This window comes from Lithobates pipiens, unplaced genomic scaffold, assembly GCF_037356315.1.
Source record: "Lithobates pipiens isolate NorthernLeopardFrog02 unplaced genomic scaffold, aLitPip1_a1.2 Scaffold_18, whole genome shotgun sequence".
Taxonomy (NCBI): domain Eukaryota; kingdom Metazoa; phylum Chordata; class Amphibia; order Anura; family Ranidae; genus Lithobates; species Lithobates pipiens.
The window spans coordinates 67,460,091-67,485,396 of NW_027507758.1; the positions used below are offsets into that span (position 1 = coordinate 67,460,091).

Below are 25,306 nucleotides of genomic sequence, written 5' to 3' on the forward strand. Positions count from 1 at the left end.
CATCATTTTACACCAGACTGTGCAAAATACGTATTGCATGTGTTCCTTCAGAGAAGCAAATTAGATTACAACTGTTCATTTTCTAGTACAGATTTGAGCACTGGCTCGGTTCACACCTGGTTGTTTCTGCAGTGCTTTTTGCAGACATGATTTTGCGGCGATTTTGCCTTTTTTTTTGACCAACTTGTTGGGCAGATTAAAAAACGTAAAATCGCAGTAAAAATGCACTACATGCTTTTCTGCAGCTTCTCCATTGAAGTCTATTGAACCAAAAAAGCAAAAAAAAAAAAAAAATGCAGCAACTGAAAAAAGCATAGATGTGAATGTAGGAAACCAAGTTAAATGTGAACCGAGCCTTAGACTAATGATTGTATGTCAGTTTAATAGGGTTCTGATTATGCCATTAATTGATATCATATACCAGCTCAGCTGTCATTGTGCCTCAGGTTACAACTGGAAGTGCCAACTTTTTTTTGCTGGTGGGCAAGTTATTTTGCTGGGTGTATGGAGCGAGATCTCGGGGTGATGATGTTAATAGCATTCAAAAAAAATAAATAAATAGGAGGCTGACAGGGACACTGCACTGATTTGAAATCCCTGTGGCTTTCTCTTCCCTCCTCGCAGTGCTGATAAAACGGGCTAGACGGCTTCTGATTGGTCCATGTGACGTTCCTGATCTATTATAATCCCTGTAATCTGTACTGGCTAAGCAATACGGACACAAGATTAAGCTACGGGGGTTTTAAATTCCAGACCGCTGAATCGGCTTGTCAGGGTTTTGACAGCGGAGAATCGCAGCATTCTGGTACAGCAGAACCGGTGGTATGGGGAGAAGGTCCAGTGCAAGGTCATCTTACAAATTTTCTCTAAAGGTGAACTTACACTTTAGGGCTCTAATGGCTGAAACGCATTCGATTTTGTCAGGTTGAATTTTGACCTTTACATGACAAACTACATTCTGAATGGGAGCCATGGCTCGGCTCCCTCCATCTTCTGTGATTGACAGCAGTGTGAGCCAATGACTCCTGCTGCTGCCAAAAGCCAATCAGGAGTGTGAGTCCCCGGACAGCCAAGGCTCTCGTGGACATTACTGGATTGAGAGAGGGGCTCAGGTAATTATTAGGTGGGGGTGGGTCTTCATGCATGGAATGTTGTGCCTTTACAACCAATTTTACAAAGAATACCATGTTTGCCATGCACAGCTGCTCCAAATGCTGTCTGCCTTAGTTTTGATAAATTCCCCTAAAGGCTCATTCAGACAGCCGCTGAGACAGGTCCTGTATGCTGTGCCACTTTTTGCTGCATCTTCATTCACCAGAGAGCTTCACCTATAGAAGTGGGTATACAGATCAAAATGCAGACACTGTGCGTTCAGATAAATGCATCCCTTCCTGTCTGCATGTCAAATTTTGACATTCGACTATGTCCATGCAGCTGCTGTGTCCCAAGTGACTTTGATTGGACTGCCTGCACAGGGATGCACAGAACACCATGCATCCTCACGTGTTACACAGCCATCACACTGGACATAGACACATATGCTCCAACTGAATGGGGCCTAATTGTCATGTGGGCCAGATAGCAGGAAAGAGGAGATGTTGAACAATTAAAAGAGAAGTATGGGAATTTTATTTGTATATCATACTTGCCTAGGTAGACGCTGCATCTGTCCCCTGCCTGCTCAAAGGCTGAGAACCGAGTAATCAAACAACTGAGTGATCAGCTATCAGAGCCCCCTGAGCAGAGAGCTGGTGGCTGTCAGTCTCTGGCTGTTCTCTGCCCCCCTGAACCCCCCCCAGCGATGCTCAATGAAACACTGGGCTGTGGAAGGGGCAGGAGTGGCTGGTTCAGGCTCTCAGTGGCCCACTTAGAGGCTAAGCTGTTTGCCGGTCCAGGCATGTGAGCGGATCCCAACCATATGGTTATTATCTTTCCCCAGCCTGGACCTACTCTGTGACATCAGCCGAGAGCAGGCTTAAGCCCGCTGTCAGCTGAAAAGGGGTCACAGGAGTACAAAACAAACTGCACTGCTGTGATCAACAGGAGAAATACAACCAAACAGGCTTTGGCTGTACTTCTCCTTTAATAATCTATCACACGACCTGTCTCTATCAATTGTGGCAAGTAATGCCAAACGGGAGCAAAGGTCCCCATTTATGTTGTGAACTCACCCTCCAGAGCCCAGGCAGGCTCTTCCTCAGCCCAGGCTTTAAATCCAGGCTCTTTCTCCCTGATACTGGAAGGTCCTTTAGGCACCCTTTTTTCTAGTCCATAGGGCCTCCACAATCCCCCTCTCATAGCCCGGGGGCCTCCAGGCACCCACTGCCCTAGTCCAGGGAATCAAATGGGAGGGAGACCACACAGGCGCACTAGCGCTGAATCACTCTGCTCCTCCCGCCCGGCTATCCTATATAAAAGCATTCCACAGCAATGCTACAGCTACTGTTGCTTAGCAACAGTAGCTGGAGTGTCACTCTGGAATGCCTTTCTATAGGGTGGGAGGGAGGAGCAGAGTGATTCAGCGCTAGCGCGCCTGTGTGGTCTCCCTCCCATTTGATTCTTTGGTATTCGGCAAACTGTGTAGCGGGCACTGCCTGTCCCTTACACTTAATCTGGCAGCAGTGACACCCTTAGAGCTCCCTAGATGCATCACCCAAGGCAGGCCCCCCCCCCCCCGTTCTGATTGACTGAGACATAGCAGAGGGCACTACTGGCCCCCACTGCTGTCAATCAAAGTCAGTGAGCCAATGAGCACAGAGAGGGGTCGGGCCACGGCTCCGTGTTTGAATGGACACACGGAGCAGCTGCTAGGCTCGGGAGCCCCCATAGCAAGCTGCCTGCTGTGGGGGCACTCGGCAGGGGATGGGGGGGAGGGGCCAGGAGCGCCGGCGAGGAACCCCAGAAGAGGAGGATCTGGGCTGCTCTGTGCAAAACCACTGCACAGAGCAGTTAAGTATAACATGTTTGTTATTTGAAACAACAAAAAACAAGACTTTAGTATCACTTTAGGTGAACTATTGTCATTTTGTTCTAGTTTGGTACATGTAGATGCACCTGAGCTTTATTGGCTCCTAGTGGGAGTTCTGCAGTACAGTACATGCATGCTGATACAAAGACAGATTCAGATCCTTAGCTGTATGTAAAAACATGACTACTGATTACAGGCATATACATCTTCTTTAAATTGATTTTTTTTGTTTTGTTTTTTGGTGTCTGCTGGAAATGTCTCTTTAAAATAACTTTGTTGCTTAAGATGTTTGTTTTTATTCTGTGGATTTTATCTTTCCAGCTATTCCCAGCCGCAAGCTGACATGTGAAGCTACATCCTCTGCAGAGAGTAAAGCCAACCAGAGACCGTGTGAAGGAGCCGCTCAGAGCGGCACCCTGCAGCCTACACTCTGTGCTATAGAGGGCATAGCCAAACTCGGTAAGTGTTTTCTTGTTCTAGAAGACTTCAAGACTTTGCTATGCAAAAGACGTAATTTGACCATTGTTAGGCAATGGAAAAGGAATTTTAAGGAAACAATGAAAAGAGCGAAAGGTTTATATCTGTTATAATCTGATCAGAAATCAATTGAATTTGTGAGTTCCAATGCGCTGCACGGTTATCCAAAGCAGCCCAGCCTTAGTCACCTATGTGATCTACAAAACACCTTCTACTATGCTGTGGAGAGTCTGAACACTCTTCCAGTGTGAGTTGTCAGGCAGGATGTGTGTTGCTTGCAGAATCACAGGTGAGGAAAAAAAAACAACAAATCCAGACAATACATGAAAGGACGATTAAGCTGCACTATTACATTTTTGTTCTTGGGTATAGATGAACTGTATACAGTGATATATATATTTTTTTAAATCAAACCAGTGCAAAGGCCATCTTTGGCCACACAAGATGCACAGGGGCAATATGCATCCATGAGCAGGCAGTCCTTTTTTTTTTCAAATGGGATGCAGCACATGCACAGACACAGCCGATGGGCCCAATTTGACATCCCTGCAGGTGCGTCTCCACAGATGTATAATGTCTGCTTTTTGGGACAAACACCACCAACTGCACAGATGTCAGATTGGGACTAGCAGCTATGTCTGCACAGCCACTGCATCCAAATCAACATGAATGGGAATGCCTGATTCTGCATATTCACAGAAGACCTATGCATCCCATGCGGGCAAAGACGACCATCACATGGGCGTATGTATTGATGTGCCCCGTGTGAAAAGCTCTAAATCTGTGTGTGTCCTTTTTTGTTTTTTTTAATATGGCTAGTGCTCTTTATGCAGACCTTCTGCAGCAAGTGGGGTCAGCTTTATTGCTGTTTGGTCATTAAGCATTCTGCAGCACAATTGGAAATTTTTAAGTACTATACCTAATACAAGAAGCACATGACCTGTACACAAATAGATGCTGAACCTGGTCAAACACAGCTTGTCTGGTTTTCTTCCTCCAGCTTGTGTCATATCCTCCCTTTGTGCACACACAGCAGACTCTGGTAGATAGTTATCCTGGCTTATTGTTATATGCCAATCTGCCGTCTTCTGAATGTATCTTGAAGCTCGTGGTTAATACAAAAAAACCTGTTTGTACAAGGCCTTGGCTTCTTTTTTAAAGATTACATATTTGAATAGATTACTCTTTTTAACCCTTTCACTGCCATTACCATAAGAGGGATACAACAGCATAGAACCGCTTCCAGCTGGCCAGCTTAGTATCCCATACGTCGGCTGCATTCTCGCTCCTGCAATAAGTTCGTGGTTGCTTTAGCGATTCTGTTCCTCCACAAACCCCCTGTAACCTTTAATAACTGGGTGGCTTCCCCACCTGTGTCAGGTTCTCTCCCTGCCACTTGACAGCGGCTTTGGGCACGTTTACTGACCCTCTGAATGAACACACAAAATGCTCTGTACAGAACACTTTGTCCATCCATAAGGGAACACATATATGATTTACTAAAACTGGAGAGTGTAAAATCTGTTGCAGCTCTACATAGTAACCATTGTCGGCGGTATAGCCGCGCTGCCCCATTGATTTCAATGGGTAGGAGTGGTTTAGGAGCGGTGTATACACCGCTCCTTCACCGCTCCAAAGATGCTGCTAGCGCACCGATCCAGTGTGAAAATCCTCCGGCTTTCACACTGGAGTGAAAGGAGATGCTTTTTTCAATCCGCAATGCGTGGCACCACATCCAAAGTGTATAAACAGAAGAACAATTAGAAAAAGCGGACTTTTAAGGCTGCCACTGTAATCCCAATGGGGAAAGAAAAATACTCAAGGGTATAAATAAAATATGAAAATTTTAATATCCTAAAAGCATGTCACAAAGACAAATGCATGAGTGTGCTTTAGTATGTACAATGTTCCATATATGGCTGGACAAGGAAACTGGTAGGGATGGCCTCTGGAATGGTGAATATGCTGCCATAACATAAATCTTCTATCTGAAGGCCAGCCGCCGGAATCGCAGTGCCAGCACCAATGGATTACTACGCGTTTTGCCAATATTTTTAAAACTACATTTACTATGATGTTGTAACCAGATCTCGTATTGTGTAGTCAATTTATGTGCATGTAATATACAAACGTCTGTAAGCATATGTATTAAAATGTACTTCCCAGTACCAATAGGATCTCCTGAGTAAGCTACTGGCCCTTCTGCTTTCAGAAAGTGTGGGTGTGTGTCTTTTACAATGCTATCCTTCAGATATTTAGCTTTACAGTTTTCCGTACCTTCTATTTTCACAATTTTGCAAAATAGCACAATTTTAAAATTTTACAAATATTTGTTTTGCGAGCAGGCAGGTTTTTTTTTTTTTTGTTTTTTTTATTGCAGAAGACATGTAATTTTCTTCTGCAGTAAAATACACTTACCTGTTTGTTTGCAGTGGCATGTAACCTGAACTGCGCATGCCAGCCAATGAAGATAGTCGAAAACGGGCACACAGGAGAACATGCCATTGAGGCACAGGACTGTTGGAGGGTGAAAGGTGAGTATAAAAGTTTCCTTTAGTTTTGCTTTAACTCAGTATAAATGTATCTTTTAAAATGATAGTTTGTAAGTTCTGTTGTTTTGTGTACGCTAAATATGATTTGGGCACTTTTCAGGCACTTTAGTGCTAAACACGGAAATCTATTTTCATTCAAATCAATGGATACTTTCACACTGGGGTGGTGCACTGATGGGGAGGTGAAAAAAAAAAGTCCTGCAAGTAGCATTTTTGGCGCACTAAAAAAAGCACCTCAAAAATGTTCCTCTTCATAGAAATGAATGAGAAGCGCCTCAAAATGGTTCCTGAAGCAGTTTTTGAGTTGCCTTGGTGTGAAAGGGGTCTTAGTGTTTTTTTGAGAAAATATTGTTTTGATAAAAAGTTTGTGCAAATATTGTGTGATCTAAATAATCAGTAGCATCAAGTTTTTATTTCACCAGTCAACAAAACAAACTCTGAAAGCTGTAAGGCCCCTTTTGACATTGGGGCAGTGCGGGCGTCGGCGGTAAAGCGGCGCTGTTTTTAGTGGTGCTTTACCGTCATTTTAGAGACAGTATTCGGCTGCTAGCAGGGCCGTTTTAACTCCCGCTAGCGGCCGAAAAAGTGTTAAAACCGCCCGCAAAGCACCGCTGCGGCGGAGCTTTGTCGGCGGTATAGCCATGCTGCACCATTGATTTCAATGGGTAGGAGTGGTTTAGGAGCGGCGTATACACCGCTCCTTCATCACTCAAAAGATGCTGCTAGCAGGACTTTTTTTTTTACCGTCCTGCTAGCGCACCGATCCAGTGTGAAAGGAGACGCTTTTTTCAGGCGCTATACAGGCGCTATTTTTAGTGCTGTAGCTCCTGAAAAACTCCTGTGTGAAAGGGGCCTTAAGGGAAAGAAGAACAGTGGAAAATTTGCAAAAATGGTCTGGCCACCTGAATTTAAAAGCAGAATGCAGGGCTTGGCAGCGAAATGGTTAAACCAGATTCTATTGTTGCTTTAATCGGACATACAAATCCTGGCTGTAAAATCCTAAACTGACTGCAGTATCGCAATACTTGCTATGTCTTCATAATATTTGCTGTAACAATAATGGGACAATATTCACTGTAACACCATAGAGCTATGACACAACATTGTATGTATAATACTTATTTTGACTTTACATTACGGACTGTGGCTTTCCATTGCTGTCTATAATACTGACCACAATAGCTCTACAGTACTCACTACTGTATATGACTTCACAATTTTGCCTAAAGCTTCCTCAGCCCACATTACAATGCTTGCTATGATGGTGATAAGGTTTTTTAAAATGCCACCAGATGTGTTCTCGTATTTTGCATCATTTTTGTGGTACCAGCAAAATGCACAGACATAGTTAGGGGGAAAAAAAGTATTTGATCCCCTGATGATTTTGTACGTTTGCCCACTGACAAAGTGAAAAATGATCAGTCTATAATTTTAATGGTAGGTTTATTTTAACAGTAAGAGACAGAACACCAACAAAAAAATCCAGAAAAACGCATTTCAAAAAGTTCTAAATTGATTTGCATTTTAATTAGTGAAATAAGTGTTTGACCCCTTTGCAATACATGACAGTACTTGGTGGCAAAATCCTTGTTGGCAATCAGAGGTCAGACATTTCTTGTAGTTGGCCACCAGGTTTGCAGACATCTCAGAAGGAATTTTGTCCCACTCCTCTTTGCAGATCCTCTCCAATGCATTAAGGTTTCGAGGCTGATGTTTCGTAACGCGAACCATCGGCTCCCTCCACATATCTTCTATGAGATTAAGGTCTGGAGACTGGCTGGGCCACTCCAGGACCTTAATGTGCTTCTTCTTGAGCCACTCCTTTGTTGCCTTGGCCATGTGTTTTGGGTCATTGTCATGCTGGCATACCCATCCACAACCCATTTTCAATGCCTTGGCTGAGGGAAGGAGGTTCTCACCCAAGATTTGACAGTACATGGCCCTGATGCGGTGACGTTTTCCTGTCCACTTAGCAGAAAAACACCTCCAAAGCATAATGTTTCCACCTGTATATGTTTGATGGTGGGGATGGTGTTCCTGGGGTCATAGGCAGCATTCCTTCTCCTCCAAACATGGCGAATTGAGTTGATGCCAAAGAGCTAGATTTTGGTCTTATCTGATCACACCACTTTCACCAAGTTCTCCTCTGAATCATTCTGATGTTCATTAGCAAAGTTCAGACGGGCCTGTACATGTGCTTTCTTGAGCAGGGGGACCATGCGGGCCCTGCAGGATTTCAGTCCTTCATGGCGTTGTGTGTTACCAATTGTTTTCATGGTGACTGTGGTCCCAGCTGCCTTGAGATCATTGACAAGATTCTCCCGTGTAGTTCTGGGCTGATTCCTCACCGTTCTCATTGATCATTGAAACTCTGTGAGGTGAGATCTTGCATGGGGTTCCAGACCATGGGAGATTGACAGTTAGTTTGTATTTCTTCCATTTGCGATTAATCGCAACAACTGTTGTCACCCTCTCACCAAACAACCATATATTTTTTCATTTCAAAGGTTCACTTTAAGGCTGGGTTCACATATATGCGAAATGGATGCAGGTTTTTCCGCATTCAATTCGTATGACAGGAGAGTGTGACCGGCTCTCAATTAAGCCGGTTCACACAATACCAGGATGGCTGCAGTCAGGAATAAAAAAAGGGTCCAGTGTCTTTGGTTCCGCTTCATGTGCGAATTCGGGCAGAAATTCGGACCCGATTCGCACCTGAATCTGCGAACAGGGACATGCCAGGCCCCCTGCTATGAACAGCGGCCACAGCATGCGTGAACCCAGCCTAAAGCAAATATCTGTTATTTATAAGTAATCAGTATCTTACAATAAATACAACATGTAAGGACTGAGGGATGGTTCACACCACAAAAACGCACTCCAGATCCGTTCCGGATGTGTTTCTGCATGCATGTCTTTAGCGTGTTTCCGGATGCATTTCAGATGCTTTTTTTTTATTTTTATTTTTTTTACCCTGTACTGGGATCCAGTGCATTTTTGATGCGTTTTACTGCATCCCAGTCCAGTGCAGGAAAAACGCAGCATGTTCTACTTGAACTGACTGCACTGGTGTGAACTATGCCATTGGACATCATATAGCCTACTTTCCATGTGTTTTTGATGCAGAAAAACCCCCATAGGAACTGGACCTTAAAGCCAAACTACAGCATCAATTTATATTTCTCAAATAGACCCCCCCCCCACCCTCCTCTCTATTTAAAATTTAACAAAAAAAAAGTTTTGAATTATCGCTTACCTTCATCACACATTCTCCTTTGTGGCCCTATACCAGCTTTCTTCCAGGTCCTTGCTGAGCTTCATAACACCAACTTTCTGTGAATATGGGGCGTCTAGTGCCTGGGCATGTCATCAGTCTACCCCTAGACTCAAAGGAGAATTCTATAAAGAGCAATTCCACATTATTACGTGGTGCTAATCCCTGCAGTATTCAGCTGGAGGGAGAGAACCCGTGACATCAATCATATTATAACTGTCATAGATTTCTAGTACAGGCTTGAATAAGAGAACATCAGAATGGTTTACATGAAGTAGTATTCCATTGTTTGTGTCTTTCCTCCTTTATCCACAATAAACTGCTTATTGCAATTCTCTTAACTGTTCCCAAGACCTGATCATGTGATTTACCATAAACAGAGATCTGTAAAGTGACTGTAATGCCTTACTGCCCTGCTGGGTCTGCAAACGAAGAACATATGTACAGAAGAAGCCAATGAACCATTTGTATACATGGCACAAAGCTGTGCTTATGCTGCCTCCCTCATCAAACTCTTACCTCCAAGAGGGAGATCAACGATCACTCCATGAAACCGCTGACTACCGCAGACAAAGACTCTAAAATCTGCACATTGCACTTCTGACTTGTAATAACAATTCTTTCTAGCAAAATGCACCTACTGTTGGCAGCAACTGGGGAGGCCATTGTGTTCCTAATGAAGAGATCATGTTCTCGCTGGCATTTTAACATCTCAGTCACTTCGACTAGAGAATTCTGTTTTTTTTTTTCTTTTTTCCTTTTAAATCGCCGTTATGGCAGAGAATAAATATAGAATCAATGTCTGTACTTGTAGACATTGGCTGTGTTGAGCAAAACTCTTGTTATTAAGTATGGCTGGCAGTTTCTCCTTAAGAGACTTATGATTTAGTGATTGTGTCACTTTCAATAGCCCCATTCCACTGGAGGACGGTCTCATGAGCTCAGATTTGAGAAGCAGTGATGGATCCGTGATGGTGATGCAATTACGGGACTTGCCAGGCGCGTACCTGACCTGTTAGATAAATGGAAGCACCGCAAACACACACGCACAACCCCCACCTCCGCTCCGAGCCAAGGTTGCATTCATTCCATAGAAGCGTCCAGCCATCAGTCTCGTTTGGGGATCCAATTTCATTTTCCTATTGGAGGTTTTCAAGAATGGTGAAAGCTACCTATAATTTTACTACAAGTGGAACTACAAATTTTACACCCTGAATTGTAGAGAAAAAAAATAAGTTTCTCACTTTCATGCAATGATATAAACTTTTAAAGATCTTGTTCTTTTGCCCATGAAGGGCAAATCAGCTAACCAACAGAATTATTTAATAACCCCCTCATATCAACATTGTCTGGATGGAGATTGCCATGCAAAAGCGGCTCTTCAATAACATCTAAGAAGGTGATATTTGCCAGGCACGAGATTGAATGGCAACAGCATCTGATCAGATTTTTTTGTTAAAGCGGTTGTATAGTTACATTATGTACTTTAACCTACAGCTAAGCCTATAATAAGGCTTACCTGTAGGTAAAAATAATATCTCCTAAACCTGTACGGTTTAGGAGATATTCCCCTCGCAATGAGCCGCTGACTTCAGCAGCGCATGCGCACAGGGGATTCTCGGCTGTCGGGAAGAAAACTCCTGTGCGCATGAACGGGAATGGCGACATCACGGCTCCAGCCACTGGGCGCCGGAGCCGCGATACCCGGAAGACACGCTGAGGGAACATGTCAGCTCCCTCGTGGTGGCCCGAGGGAGATGCCGGTGCCTCGTTCTAAGGTAAGTATTTCGTAATGAGCTAGTATGTGGTGCATACTAGATCATTATGCCTTTTCCCTTGCAGGTGTAAAAAAAAAAAAAAAAAGTCAGCAGGTTTACTCCCGCTTTAAGGAAGTGGAATTGGCACACATCCCTTTGAAGGATTTTGGTGGATGAACGAGATTTTGTTTCACTATTTTTTTTTCATCACTTTAAGTTGGACTGTATTACCATATTGATTTGCATATGTTGGAGCATATATATATTTTTTGGATATGCCATATGGACACTTTTCATTATGTATGGGTGTTTTATGTTGAGAATTTCACAATGCTAATATTTAGGCGTTTTATAGATTAATTTAGTGCACTACTGTCGAATATTAATTTTTATATTATACAGGTTTTATATAATGCCAACAGTTTGTGCAGCGCTTAACAAAATAAAGATAGACATTACAGCTACATTACAATTTGGTACAAGAGGCCCTGTCCATTAGAGCTTACACTCTAGAAAGTAAGGGTCAATTGATACAAAAGGTAATAGCTGTGGGGGGGAACTGATGGAGGAAGTAAAACAGTGTTAGTTAGAAGCAGGATAGGCTCCTTTTAAAGAGGAGGGTTTTCAGGGATCGTCTATAGATGGATAGATTAGGGGACAGTCTGACAGATTGGGGTAGGGAGTTCCAAAGGATGGGAGAAGGTCTGGAGAAATTCTGGAGGCGAGCATGGGAAGAGCTGACAAGGGAGCTAGAGAGCAGGAGGTCTTGGGAGGACCGAAGAGAGTGGCTTGGTTGGTATTTTGGGACGCGTTAGTGATGTAGCTGGGGGCAGAGTTATGGATGGCTTTGTAAATTATTGTTAGTACTTAGAATTTTATTTGTTGGGTGGAGTGGAAGTCAGTGGAGGGATTGGCAGAGAGGGGTGGAGGACACTGATTGGTAAGGTGGATGAGTCTTGCAGCGGCATTCATTATGGACTGAAGGGGGGAAAGTCTATGTAAAGGTGATCCAATGAGAAGGTAGTTGCAGTAGTCGAGGCGAGAGATAACCAGGGCGTGAATTAGAAGTTTGGTGGTGTCATTAGTTAAAAAGGGGTGTATTCTGTAAATGTTGCAGAGGCTAAGGCAGCATTATTTGCACAGGGATTGTATGTGGGCCTGAAAGGACAGTTCAGAGTCTAAGGTTGCGCCTAGCACCTGGCATGTGGGGTGATGGACTGATAGATGTGCCATTGATCTTGACAGAGAAATCAGGGGAAGGTGCATGTGGGGGAGGAAATATTAAGAGCTCCGTTTTAGATAGATTCAGTTTTGAGGAAGTGGTTTGACATCCAGGCTGCTATGTCTATTAGTAAATCAGTGATGCGTGAGGAGATTGATGGAGTGAGCTAAGGGGTAGAGAGATAGATTTGGGTGTCGTCTAAACTTTCAAGGCGTTTGGAGGCGAAAGGGAGTAAAGAGATGGGTCTTGGGTTGTTAAGATTGGTGGGGTCTAGTGAGGCCTTTTTTGGTATGGGAGTGACTAGCGCATGTTTTAGAGGGTTGGGGAAAGATGCCAGTAGAGAGCGAGAGGTTGAAGATATGAGTTGGAGAGTGTAGGATAGAGTCAGATGGTGACTGTAGTATTTGAGAAGGTCCAGGGGGCAGGAGGTTAGGTGGGCGTTTAGTGACTTCCTCTTTAGTAGCTGGCTTAAAAGAGGGAAGTATTGATTGTGTAGGGGGACAAGGAGTGTAAAGTGAGGAGGATATCTGTAGAGCGGAAATCTCGAGATGCCTCTCTAATCTTATTTTTGAAGTGATTAGCAATCTCCTGGGCAGTGAGTAAATTAGTGGGTGGAGGTAATGAAGGATGAAGTAGAGTGGTAAAGGTAGAAAAGAGTTGACGGGGACTGCGTGAGGAGGTATTAATGACAGTGATAAAGTAGGTCTGTTTGGTATTGTGGAGGCAGGAATTATATTTTTGGAGGGCAGAGAGCAGAAATTTGGAGAATTTTTTTATTGTATTATAGAGCAGTGATGGCGAACCTTGGCACCCCAGATGTTTTGGAACTACATTTCCCATGATGCTCATGCACTCTGCAGTGTAGTGGAGCATCATGGGAAATGTAGTTCCAAAACATCTGGGGTGCCAAGGTTCGCCATCACTGCCCTAGAGAATAAAATGGTGGTTGTTGCAATATGTTATGTCACACTGTATTTGTGCAGCGGTCTTTTTAAATGCAATGTTTTTGGAAAAAATTTATTTAATAAATTAAAAAACCAACCAGTAAAGTTAGCCCAATTTTTTTTTTGTATAATGTGAAAGATTTTACGCCGTGAGTATCGTTAGAGAATCGTGATCTTTATTCTAAGCAAAAAAAAAAATTGTGATTCTAATTTTGGCCAGAATCGTGCAGCTCTACCTTGTATACACGAGCAGACTTTCCAAAAACAAAACCATGGAATTTTGTCTGAAGGCATACACATGGTCACACAAACGGCCAACAATTACGAACATAATGATGTACTACGTGGTTTTCCAGCTCTTTAGCCCCTCCCTTTGTGCTCCTTCTGCTAATTTTGTGTTGTTAGAAGTTTGAGTGTTGTTTTGCTCTTTTCTTTTCGCGTTTTTCATTTAGCGCTTTTTAGTCACGCTTTTCAGTTCATGCTTTTCAGTTCGTTTCTGAATGGCTGTCTGTCAATTAGACATGTTGTGGAATCGGAGGAGATAACGTGTTATTTATTATTGGCTTTGGAGTTACTGCTTTGACATTGTTTTTTTTTTTTTTTTTTTTGGTTGAATAATGATTTTATTGGTATATTTTCTGTATTTTTGGATGCATAGAATGCACTTTTTGGTTAAGTTCTATTGGCAGATAGCATGTCTTATTTTTTTTATTTTTTTTTTATGCACAATAAAAAAAATTGTGTACAATAATACTTGTGTTTTACTTCAAATGACAATTTGGGAGTAGACAGTTACATTTTAAAAAATACAATGTAAAATTGTGTCCCTTGTCAAACATAGCTGTATCTTTGATCTTATAAACTACAGGATAATGGTGCTGTGGTAACTTAAAAAAAAAAATAATAATAATAATCTTGATATCACTAGAAAAAAAGCCTTAAAATTAGTTTGAAATAACTCCATCAGTGTCACCAGCAAAGCAGCTTCATTATTAGCCCATTAAAGAAGAAGAGAATTGTGCGCTGCATTTGGAGATTTCATAATTTGCCACATCACGTATGTTAATTCTCCATTACGAATGCTAGTTTTGAAGACCGACCACTTCTGCTTTCGAGCATGCATATTTGTACCTTTGGACTTTTGTCTGACGGACTTGTGTACACACGATCGGAAAATCCGACAACACATATTTGTTGGCAGAAAATTCGAAGACCTGCTAGCCAACATTTGTTGGCGAAAAGTCCGACAATTGTGCAATGGAGCATACACATGGTCGGATTTTCCGCCAACAGCCTGACATCGAACATTTCCCATCGGAAAATCCGATCGAGTGTACAGGGATTTAGTCTTGCGCCACAGATGCTCAAGATTGCGGCTACATTTTTTTGAGGCTCCTGGTATTGTCTGACTGCCAGGCTTGTAGCGGTCGGGGCCTGATTCTTTGTGTAGTGAGGGGGGGGGCGAAGGTATCCAGGGTGGATGACAGTGAACTGTTGTAGACAGAAGTGGCCAAGTTGGGGCAGGACAAGGATGAGAATTTGTCAGAGACGATCTGTAGCAGAAAAAAGTATTTTTTTTTTTTCCCCCTCTCCCCTCTCCCTCTCAAGTTTATATACCCTGGGAGAATTTGATTGCTTGACCATTTTTCAGAGAATATGAATGACACAAACTTTTCTTTCACTCATGGTTAGTGTTTGGCTGAAGCCATTAATTATCAATCAACTGTGTAGTCTTTAGTCTTTTTAAATCATGGAAACGGAAACTACCCAAATGACCCTGATCAAAAGTTTACATACCCCAGTTCTTAATACCATGTATTGCCCCCTTTAACGTCAACGACAGCTTGAAGTCTTTTATGGTATTTGTGGATGAGGCTCTTTATCTTCTCAGATGGTAAAGCTGCCCATCCCTCTTGGCAAAAAGCCTCCAGTTCCTGTAAATTCTTGGGCTGTCTTACATGAACTGCACGTTTCAAATCTCCCCAGAGTGGCTCAATGTTATTGAGATCCAGAGGTTGAGATGGCCACTCCAAAACTCCATTCTATTCTGCTGTAGCCAATGACAGGTCAACTTGGCCTTGTGTTTTGGATCATTGTCATGTCAGAATGTCCAAGTATGTCCCACGTGCCGTTTCCTCCCTGATGAATGTAAAAAGAATCTGTCAGGAGTCCAGAAACGTATTGGCCTTTTTATACACACACACTAATTACAAGCAAACAAATCACAGGTGAGGATGGTTACCTTTTAATAACCATTCAAACCCCTTTGTGTCAACTTGTGTGCATGTTATCAGGCCAAAATCATCAGGGTATTTAAACTTTTGATCGGGGGCATTTGGGGTAATTTCTGTTGTGATTAGGATTTAAAAAGAGTAAACACAGTTGATTGATATTACATGGCTTCAGCCAAACACTAACCATGAGTGAAAGAAATGTTTTTGTGTTATCATTCATATTCTCAGAAAAATGGGCAAGAAATTATAAATTCTGCCAGGGTATGTAAATTTATGAGTAGAACTGTATAGTCATATTATAACTGTTTTATTTATATTGTATTATTGCGAGGCTGCACAACCCCACATTACACCTTATCAATTATATCTGTCCTTGCCTCCCTCTGCTGGGATACTTCCTTGACTCTGTGAACATCAAAGGAGCTTACTTGCATGTGTTCACCTTTCCAGCACATCCGTGATATCTACACTTTGCAGGGCTGCCATTTTGTGGGCCTGCCCTTTGGCTTCTCCTCCATACTTCATCTCTTAATTTACTCTTTAATCTTTGTCCTCCTTGCTCCCCAATTGCTGTATACTTAAACAACCTCCTGTTGAAGGAACAGGTGGTGAGGGCTCTGTTGGACAATGTATCTCTAACTGTCAAGACGTTACTTACACAGGTTCAACTGGATGCTATTCCTTCAGAAATCGTTGCTGGATCAGACTGATCACTGATTCCTAGAAACTTTCAATTCTCCAGTCTAAGGTTCAAAATCTTCAGTCCATAAGCCATCTGCCTCTCAACTTCTGCATGAGTGTTGGGATTGATGGCCTCCTTTTTAAGGTAATCCCGTTTTGCCCAATTTCACTCTTGACATTTGAAATACAAGATTCTTGTCTTGCAACAAGTCAGTCATGTCTTTCGACTAGCCATATCGGCTGACCACAAAGACCAGGCTTTCCCTGGCTTGGTGATCTGGGAATAGGGAGGCTTCCTGGGCATTTTGTCGGTATGGGGGACATGGTTGTTGGATAAATATTGTCTCCCATTACACATCCTGGCACTTTGGACTATTTGGCTGTCCATTTTGTTTTTGGCCACTCTGTTGGAGGGTCTGAATTCAGATGGACAATGCCAAAGCACCAGTATGTATCAGCCATCAGGGAGGAACCATAAGTCTTTCCGTACCAAAAGAGGTAAAGCAGATCCTCCTGGGCAGAACTTCACATTCCAGCCAGATCAAATGTGGGCATTTCACGAGCGGACATTTGGCAGCGCCTGGACCCGAGAAAGTGGTCTATGCACCTGCAGGTGTTTCAAGACCTGTAACACAAAAGGGGCACACAGGATATGGCTCTCTTGGCCTCCAAATTCAACAGCAAACTGTTCAGGATTGTATAAAGGTACAGAGATCCCTTGGCGGAAGCAGCGGATGCTCTTGTGGGATCAGAACACCTTGCTCTATGCTTTTCCTAATCTGCTCGGCAGGAAGGAGATGGAGACATTCAAGTGGTCCTCCTTTGATGTAGCCCTGGCAGTATTTCAACCTGTTAAGCCTTGTGGCAGACTCTTTTTTTTGGAACTACGAGATCTTTTGTCCAATGGGCTAATTTGCCATCAGGATCAACACGTATTCTCTTTAAACTTCTCAAACCGCTATAACAAAACACTTTAAATTGTCTATTTAATAGGCCAAATAGAGATAATAGGAGAAATGAATTATTAAGGGTTTACGTACTTGTTTAAAAAGGCGCTAATGCTATCATTTGACTTTTGTGGTAAGTGTGTCTCTATGTCGTTTTTCTTTCACGTTTTGTTGAGGCATTTCAGCCTAGAGCTGCAGCATTACTTACATATATATTTTCCCCTTGTATTTTGTAGGAATCCCTGTGGATCCACGGAAAGTACTCATTGTAGCAGGCCATCACAACTGGATTGTTGCTGCCTATGCTCATTTTGTGGTTTGCTACAGGTATGAATTATTCATCAGTCTAGATCATCTTTGTGTATTTAATATTTTTCCTGAGGTTCTGATTGTTTTTCCCAGAATGCTTTTTGCTCTGGTCCACACAAGCCATTTTTCTTCTGAAATTAGCTCCTAGGCTGTGATCACCATGAACATAAAATAAGATTAGGATCATCTGTTCAACAACTTTTATATTAGGTTGTAAAGAAGGCAGTACTTTAAAATCTATCAGTAGGTAGAGATGTGTGTGTCTTTTCCAGTTAATAATGTCATTGCCTTCAGATGAGGCACTAAGAAATAGAGAGATTTAATACAGGATGATCTGAGAATTGGTCCTACATTTTTATCAAATAATACCTGTCAACCGAGGAACATGGAGGCTGCCATTTTCAACTTCTCCTACTGAAAAAAGTTAGTTCCCTGGCTCAATCTGTTGCTTTAGCTTTGCATTTCTAAGTCACCGACCGGGAACAAGTGTAGAGATTAATGTGTATCTGAGCTCCAGTCTTTTGACTTTGCTTAGACCAGGGGTAGGCAACCTTGGCCCCCCAGCTGTTTTGAAACTACAAATCCCATGAGACATTGCAAGATCCTAACAATCACAGGCATGACTCCTAGAGGCAGAGGCATGATGGGATTTGTGGTTTCAAAACAGCTGAAGGGCTGAGGTTGCCTACCCCTGGCTTAGACTGAAACAATGCCTTCATTCTGCTGCAGGCAAGCTCATATGTTTTATGGAGGGGAACAGGTATCTGACCTACCTGTAAGTCTGTTTTTGTTTTGGTAAAAAGCTGGGGCGAGAGCCTCAGTTGTTTTTAATTGCAAATGACTGCAAATCCCAATTGATACTTTGTCAATTTTGTGCTGTAAAGCTAAGGAAACTGCCCCAGTAGTAGTAGTATTGTGCTTTAATGAACAGGAATGCTATGTATACAAACTAGGTACACAATACAAAACCGAGTGCTACAAATATGCATACAACACACGCATGTGCTACCTATCATTTTCTAGCAAATTAACATTCATAATGGCCTGTATGATATAGGAATAGATTTAAATGACACTTGGCTTCCAATATAGCTGTTCTGCCATTTCTGTAGAAAACAGGCCTTTAAAGTGATTGAAGGAAAATGGGTTCCTAATCAGCATTGTTTCTCTCTTGTAGTGTTATCCCTTGGGGGTCTTCTGGAACCCACCTTTCAGCTTGTGCTGCTGACCAAACTATCTTGGAAAGTTTTAGTATCCATTCCTACATAGGTATAATAACCCTTTTTAGTTTCTGTGAGGGAATCATTTCAGAATCCAAACTTAAGATGGTAGTGCCATAGGTCAAATATTTCAAAAGGTCAGGCTGTTGTCCAAAGCATGCAAAACAAAACCAGAGACATTTCCTGCTCAACTTACCGACCAGCCTGCGACCAACCAAATTATCCTGTCTAACAGTATGCATTAAAAATGGGTGTTTAGTTTGCACACATTTGCAAATACATGCGTAAACTACAGGGCCTCGTCAAGGCATCCCAGTATTTTCTGTAGTCCTGACTCAAAATTTTGAGAGCCTCCACACTTGAAGCACATGCATTATAATGGATATGCTAAAGGCAGGTGAACCTGTTGGGAGCCCCCCCCATCCTTAAAGGCACAGGTGTGCACTGGACACCCAGCACATGGCACTATGGCAGCAAAGGTGTCCAGTGCATCCCATCACCAGTATTTCAAGAGAAAATGGCCACTGCCCTCGCCTATAACTGGGCTTGGCAGCAAGGAGCACATGGAATGGCAATCCATGCAAAACAAAACCAGAGAAATTCCCAGCTCAACTTGCCAACCAGCATGCTACCAACTGAATTAACCTGATGGGTTTACATCCTCTTTGATTCCCTGCAAAGGTAAAGCATAATGGACTACTATGCATCGCATAGTAGTCCATTATGTGTCACTTACCTGACACAGGAGCCAGCGACGTCACCGCTGTCCCCTTGTGTACGGAGCCTCCATCTTCTTGGTGGGTCTCGCTGTTCCGACGCTGTCATTTGACAGAGCCTCGATGACGTCACTCCCGCGCATGCATACGGGAGCCGGCACTCGCGGCACATCACCGTTAACAGCGGCGTGCTCAGTGCGCCTGCTCGCTGCTGTCTCTTGGCAAATATCTCCTAAACCGTGTAGGTTTAGGAGATATTTCTTGGACCTACAGGTAAGCCTTAATCTAGGCTTACCTGTAGGTTAAAGTGGTTTGTAAGGGTTTACAACCACTTTAACAGTATGCATTAAAAACATTTTTATTGTTGCCAAAAGCAACATGTGCTGCTAGAAAGGTACGTATATTGCCTCTACTTCTTACAGGGTTTCCAATGGCACCTTCTAGTGACTCCCTTAGAACAGGACTGAGATCAGGAGTCAGAGAAATGAGAAAGCTATTTGCCTTGGTTCACACTGTGAATTGGACAGTAACACACAGCAACCGGATCACATGGCCGTTTTGTACCATGTGATCCAGTGCAGGCAATCGCACTACATTTCCGACTTGCTTTTGGGGTGTTGCTAAGATTGCACTGATACCCGCTGCGGATCACAAGGGCAGTGCAATTTGAATGCGGTGCAGGTTTTTCCACACATCATTTCAGTGTGAACCAAGGCTTAAAGTGACTGTAAAGGCTTGTTTTTTTTTTTTTTTTTATTTAAAATAACAAACATGTCATACTTGCCTCCACTGTGCAGCTCATTTTGCACAGAGTGGCCCTTAATCTTGATTTCTGGGGTCCCTCGGCAGCTCTCGCCGCTCTTCCTCACTTCAGTTAACCCCCTAAGAGGAGCACTCTCCCAGGGGGTTACCTTGCGGGTGAGCTTCCGAGTCCAGCATTCGGCGTCCATAGACAGGAATGCCAGACTCGGCCCCACCCCACGATGCCCGCATCATTGATTTCATTGACAGCAGCGGGAGCCAATGGCTCTGCTGCTATCAGTCTATCCAATCAAGAGTCAGGACCCCGTACAGATAGGGACAGCGCATCTCCGAGGTGGGAATTATTGGGCTCAGGTAAGTAAAACTGGGGGGCCGGTGAGTACCAAAAGTTTTTTTCACCTTCATGCATAGGATGTATTAAGGTGAAAAAACATGTGTTTACAGCCCCTTTAAACTATATTTTGCCCAGATTTAGTGTTTTTCAGTTTGTAGTTTTTTTTATGTTTTGACTAAAGACCAATAGTAGAATACTATATTCATCACTACTTTTAAATTCTAAACCAAAACATGTAATTTGATCACTTTAGAACTTGTTAAAGATGACTGGTTGCGGCTTTCCCTCATTTCTAACTGTGATAGAGTGAACACACTGAGGGGTGTATTGAAATTTGTCAAAAATATTGCTCTAATGCTTTTCAAATAGATTGCCTGTCTGTCCGCACCCGCAGTTTCAAATTGTTTCAGTCACAGTCAGGCACACTTGTGGTGACTCAAAGAAAAATAGAAAGCTTGGCACCTGACAGAACTTTTATTAATGGCAGGAAGAGCGTAGAGGCTAATGCTACTTCTCCATCTTTCTCTCCCTCCTCATATTCTGGACAAAAGTGGAGAAATTGAGACACGTTTGATTTGTGGCTACAGAGCAACAATGTGGAAGCTGTGAATTATGTTTTATTTAAAAAAAAAAAAACGAAGTACAAAACACCAGGAACAGAAGAAAACAGAAAATTGTATACTCGCTTTTCGGGAATTTTCCTTTCCTGACGCATCCCATGGCAGCACAACCTGATGGGACTGGTTAGCTATAAGTGTTGAAAAGGAGTCCACCGCTGCATTCTCCTTATCTATTACCTTAGACGGTGGGTTTCTGTGTGCTGCCATGGGATGTGTCAAGAAAGGAAAATTACGGAAAGGTGAGTATACAATTTTCCCTTTTCCTGACTCATAGCAGCACACACACTGGGAAATGACTCGCTACATGGGTGGGTGCTGTTCAAAGATTTTATTTTTATCCACACGATATGGAAAATTACTGTAGCTTTAATGATCGATCTTCCAAATTCAACCGTTGTTAACCAAGCCAGGTCTACGCTGTAATGAGACATGAACGTGGTTCTGGAAGACCAAGTTGCTGCCTTGCAAATCGTTTCCGGCGACATTCTACAATATGCTGCCCAAGATGTCGCCACTGCCCTGGCCAAATGAGCCTTCAATTCGTTGGGTATTGGAAGAAGCTGGCTTGCATATGCCCTTTTAATGATCTTTATTAGTAAAAAGGCTATTGTCCTGGAAGAAGCTGCCTGACCTTTCTTAGCGTTGTGCGGTATAATTAGCAAGTTTTCTATTTTCCTGAATGGATTAGTAGCCTCCAGATATGAAGAAATAACTGATTTGATATCCAGTGGATGTGGATCCCCTTGGCTAGTGAGGAAAGCTGGTAAATTGATCTCTGGATTGAAGATGCCACCTTAGGTATGAATTGCTCAGACGGTCTTAGAAAACGAAATTAGGTTCTTTCATTGATAGTGCTTGCAGCTCAGACACTCTCTTTGCGGAGATTATTGCCACTAAAAAGGTTAATTTGAGCGTTAGTCCCATAAGGATATTGACTCCAAAGGAATAAAGGGTTCTTTTGATTAGGCCTCTAGAACTATTGATAAGTCCCATGTTGGGAAGGTCAGCTTCCTAGGTGGTCTTATTTTCAAACATGCTTTTTGAAATTGAATTATGAGGGGATTGAAGGCCTCTGTGATTCCCATCATGGCTGATAAGGCAGATATTTGAACCTTTAGGGTACTCGTACTTGGACCTTTTTCCAGGCCCAGTTGTAAAAATTCGAAAATTTATCACACTGTTGGAGAAAGTGGGTCCCAGGACTGTTGTTGTGTAGTGAATTTTTCCCAAATTCTTATAAGTGCTGTTGACTTCTTCCTGGCCTGTTGCAAGGTAGCCACCACCCTTAGAGGGCAACCTTGATCTAGTAGCCTCTCCCTTTCAATTTCCAAGCCATTAGGTGTAGTCTTTCTGGTGCTGGATGTAGGAACTGGCCCTGTGAGTAAATCCGGAGTTACCGGAGGGGGTAATGTGTCCTCTGTACTCATTTGTAGGATGGTCGTAAACCACGGCCTCCTCGACCAAAACGGTATTACCGCTATCACCGTGGACGTGGAAGTCCTCAGTCTGTCTAGGAATCTGGCTATTAAGGGGATTGGAGGAAATCTATAAGCTAGACGGAACCTCCACTGACATTCGACCCCTAATGCCTTTGGTTATGCGACCCTTGCCAGGAACTTGGCACACTTGTTCATAGGGGTTGCTGCCAGGTTGACATCAAGAATGACCCACTTGTGTGTTAGAATGGAAAAGGCTTGGCGACGTAGTGACCATTCATTGTTCGAGATGAACCTCCTGCTTAGATCGCCTGCAAGTTGGTTCTGCATTGCTGGGACGTACACCGCTTTCAGGTCTTACAAATGGATTTGGGCCCAGTCGAGGATAGGGTGCACCTCCTGCATGAGAGAGCTGCTCCTGGTGCCCCCCTGCCTCCATGTAATTTACCGCCATCGCATTGTCCATGCGTACTAAAACACTTTTCCCTGTGAGGGATAGCCTGAACGATAGAAGACCCTGAACTGCGGTACCCGAGCTCCAGGATGTTCGAGACTACGCCCTGGGGGGGGCGAAAAAAACAACCACCTGATCTTGGTAATGTTCTCCCCAACCATGGAGGCTGGCGTCTGATGTGATTATTTCCGGCTGAGGGGGCACAATGTGTTGATATAGGTTGCTGACTCGCGTCCACCACCATGCAGATTGTTTTTTTTTTTTTTTTTTTTTTTTAATGAAGATTCATTGATAATCAATTCCAATTGCTTCAGGAACAAGATCTCGAATGTCCTTGTATGCCACTGGGACCACTGGACCATTGGGAAGGTGACAGACATGGATTCCAATATGCTGAGGCATGTCCTGGTAGATAAGTGTGTTGCTTCCATTAATCTTCTTATTTTCTGGATCAATGGTCCTATTTTTTTCTTGAGAGAGACCCACTGTGTTGGCATTGTTATCAAGTTCTTCTCCCAAAAAGATCATCGATTAGGTTGGCTCCATACTGCTTTTGTTCCAATTTATTATCCACCCAAATTGATGTAATGTGGAGATTGGTATTCCCCAATGTTGGAGGAGTAATGTTGGCTATTGGCCAAGAGTAGAATATTGTCGAGATAGTGGTGGACTCTTAGCATATCTGAGAGAGAAGGGACTATCATTGGAAGCAGAATTTTCGCGAACGTTCTGGGAGCCGTGGATATCCCAAACGGAAGACTCTGGAATTGAAAATGTTGTGCAAGCCATAGGTATTTTTGAAAACCTTGGTGTATAGGAATATGGAGCTAGGCGTCGGATAAATCTATTGATAACATCCAGTCTTTTGTATTTATTGTCCGTAGTATGGATTGGAGACTCTCTCCATTTTGAAGGATTGTACGACGCAGATCCCCCGTTTTTTTTTCTTCACGACAAAGAGAGGGGAATAAAAGCCTTTGCCTTTCTGGTGCTGAGGAACTTCTACAACCGCCTGCTTTTGTAGTAACTCTACTTCACGTCTGAAACTCCATTTGTGGCCCTCACAGATTGTGGATACTGTCCACTGATCCTTTATATGGTCTGCCCATAGCTGTGTAAATAACCTAAGCCTGGCTCCCACTAACATGGGCTGGGCAGGCGTGCCATCAAAACGACTTTGCTGGTCCCCTGTACTAGGAACTTTGGGTTTCTGTGTCCTCGGGAAAGAGGATTGGGTATTCTGCCAATTTTATTTGAACACTTTGCCTGTTCTGTATGATCTCGCTTCTCGGTATATTTCAGGGAGATTGGGATTTGCGGCGCATTTCGGCCGCTAGCGCGGCGCTTTTACCCCCCGCTAGCGGCCGCGATTTTCCACCCTTGACTTTTGAGATAGCCAAGTCTAATTTGGGGCCAAACAGGTTGGTTCCATCATAGAGGAACTTGCACCAGTTAGATTTGGAAGCTGTATCTGAAACCCACGTTTTTAACGGCTCTTCTGGACATAACTGAAGACAACATTGCCCTTGCTGCTGATCTTATATCTACTGCTGCTTCGGCTACGAAGTCTCCTGCTAGGCTGAGTTCCTGTAGAGCAGATAAGATTCTCTCATGGTCAGCTGCTTCTTGCAATAGTTTTTCAGTGTTGGAGGTCCAGCTGTTAATTGCTCTGCCAACCGCCGCTAGGGTGATAGCTGGCCTGCAGGCTCCTCCCGCTGCTGAATAGGCCTTCTTGAGGTCAAGGTCAATTTTTCGGTCCAAGACATTTCTGCAAGTCACTGCGTCCTGACGCATTAGTGAAGCGTCCACTACAGGTGCTGTGATAAGAGGGTTTATGGCTGGTTCTTTTAAAGGATATAGCTTTGCTATGCTTTTGTTCAGGCTAGACTTTTTGTTGGGTTTTTGCCACTCATCTTTAACTCCTCAAGTTCATCGATAAAGGGGAAGGTCTCTGGCGCCAGAAGGACTAGAAGGCTCAGCGGATTGGGGAGAGAATAAAAGACAGATAAAAGGTAAAGAGGAGGAAACATGGGAGGCCGTTGCAAACAACTGGTTTAAGCCTGTTTAAGGCTTGTAAGAAAGAGATGATGTAACACCCCTGAGACCATCAGAGTGGGGATCCCCGCATATAGCTCTTTTAGAGACTGTACAGTCAGGGCTTCCAACTAGTAGAGGCTGCACCTAGCTGGGGTGAAGCGGTAAGAGGTGCAGGCTTTATCCCTTCTGTCCTAACAGGTGAGGGGGAAAAAAAAGGAGAATGCAGCGGTGGACTCCACTTCAACAATTATAGCTAACCAGTCCTATCAGGTTGTGTGAGCGGAGTCGCAACCCAGTGTGTGTGCTGCCATGATGCGTCGGGAAAAGAAGATCAGCAGCGTTATTGAGTAGCGAAGGTTTTT

At 43.3% G+C, this 25,306-nt stretch overlaps 1 protein-coding gene across 2 annotated transcripts in view; it reads left to right on the top strand.

Moving 5' to 3' along the window:
• The window catches only part of KCTD3 (potassium channel tetramerization domain containing 3), a 156,142-nt gene that overhangs the window by 50,775 nt on the left and 80,061 nt on the right, over positions 1–25,306 (top strand). Inside the window, exons 7-9 of one of the 2 annotated variants that reach the window (XM_077485767.1) lie at positions 3,290–3,427; positions 5,878–5,979; positions 17,293–17,383. In XM_077485767.1, the coding sequence (XP_077341893.1) occupies positions 3,290–3,427; positions 5,878–5,979; positions 17,293–17,383 (331 nt within the window). The remainder of the gene's footprint in view (positions 1–3,289; positions 3,428–5,877; positions 5,980–17,292; positions 17,384–25,306) is intronic. The other variant, XM_077485768.1, reaches the window with a different exon arrangement.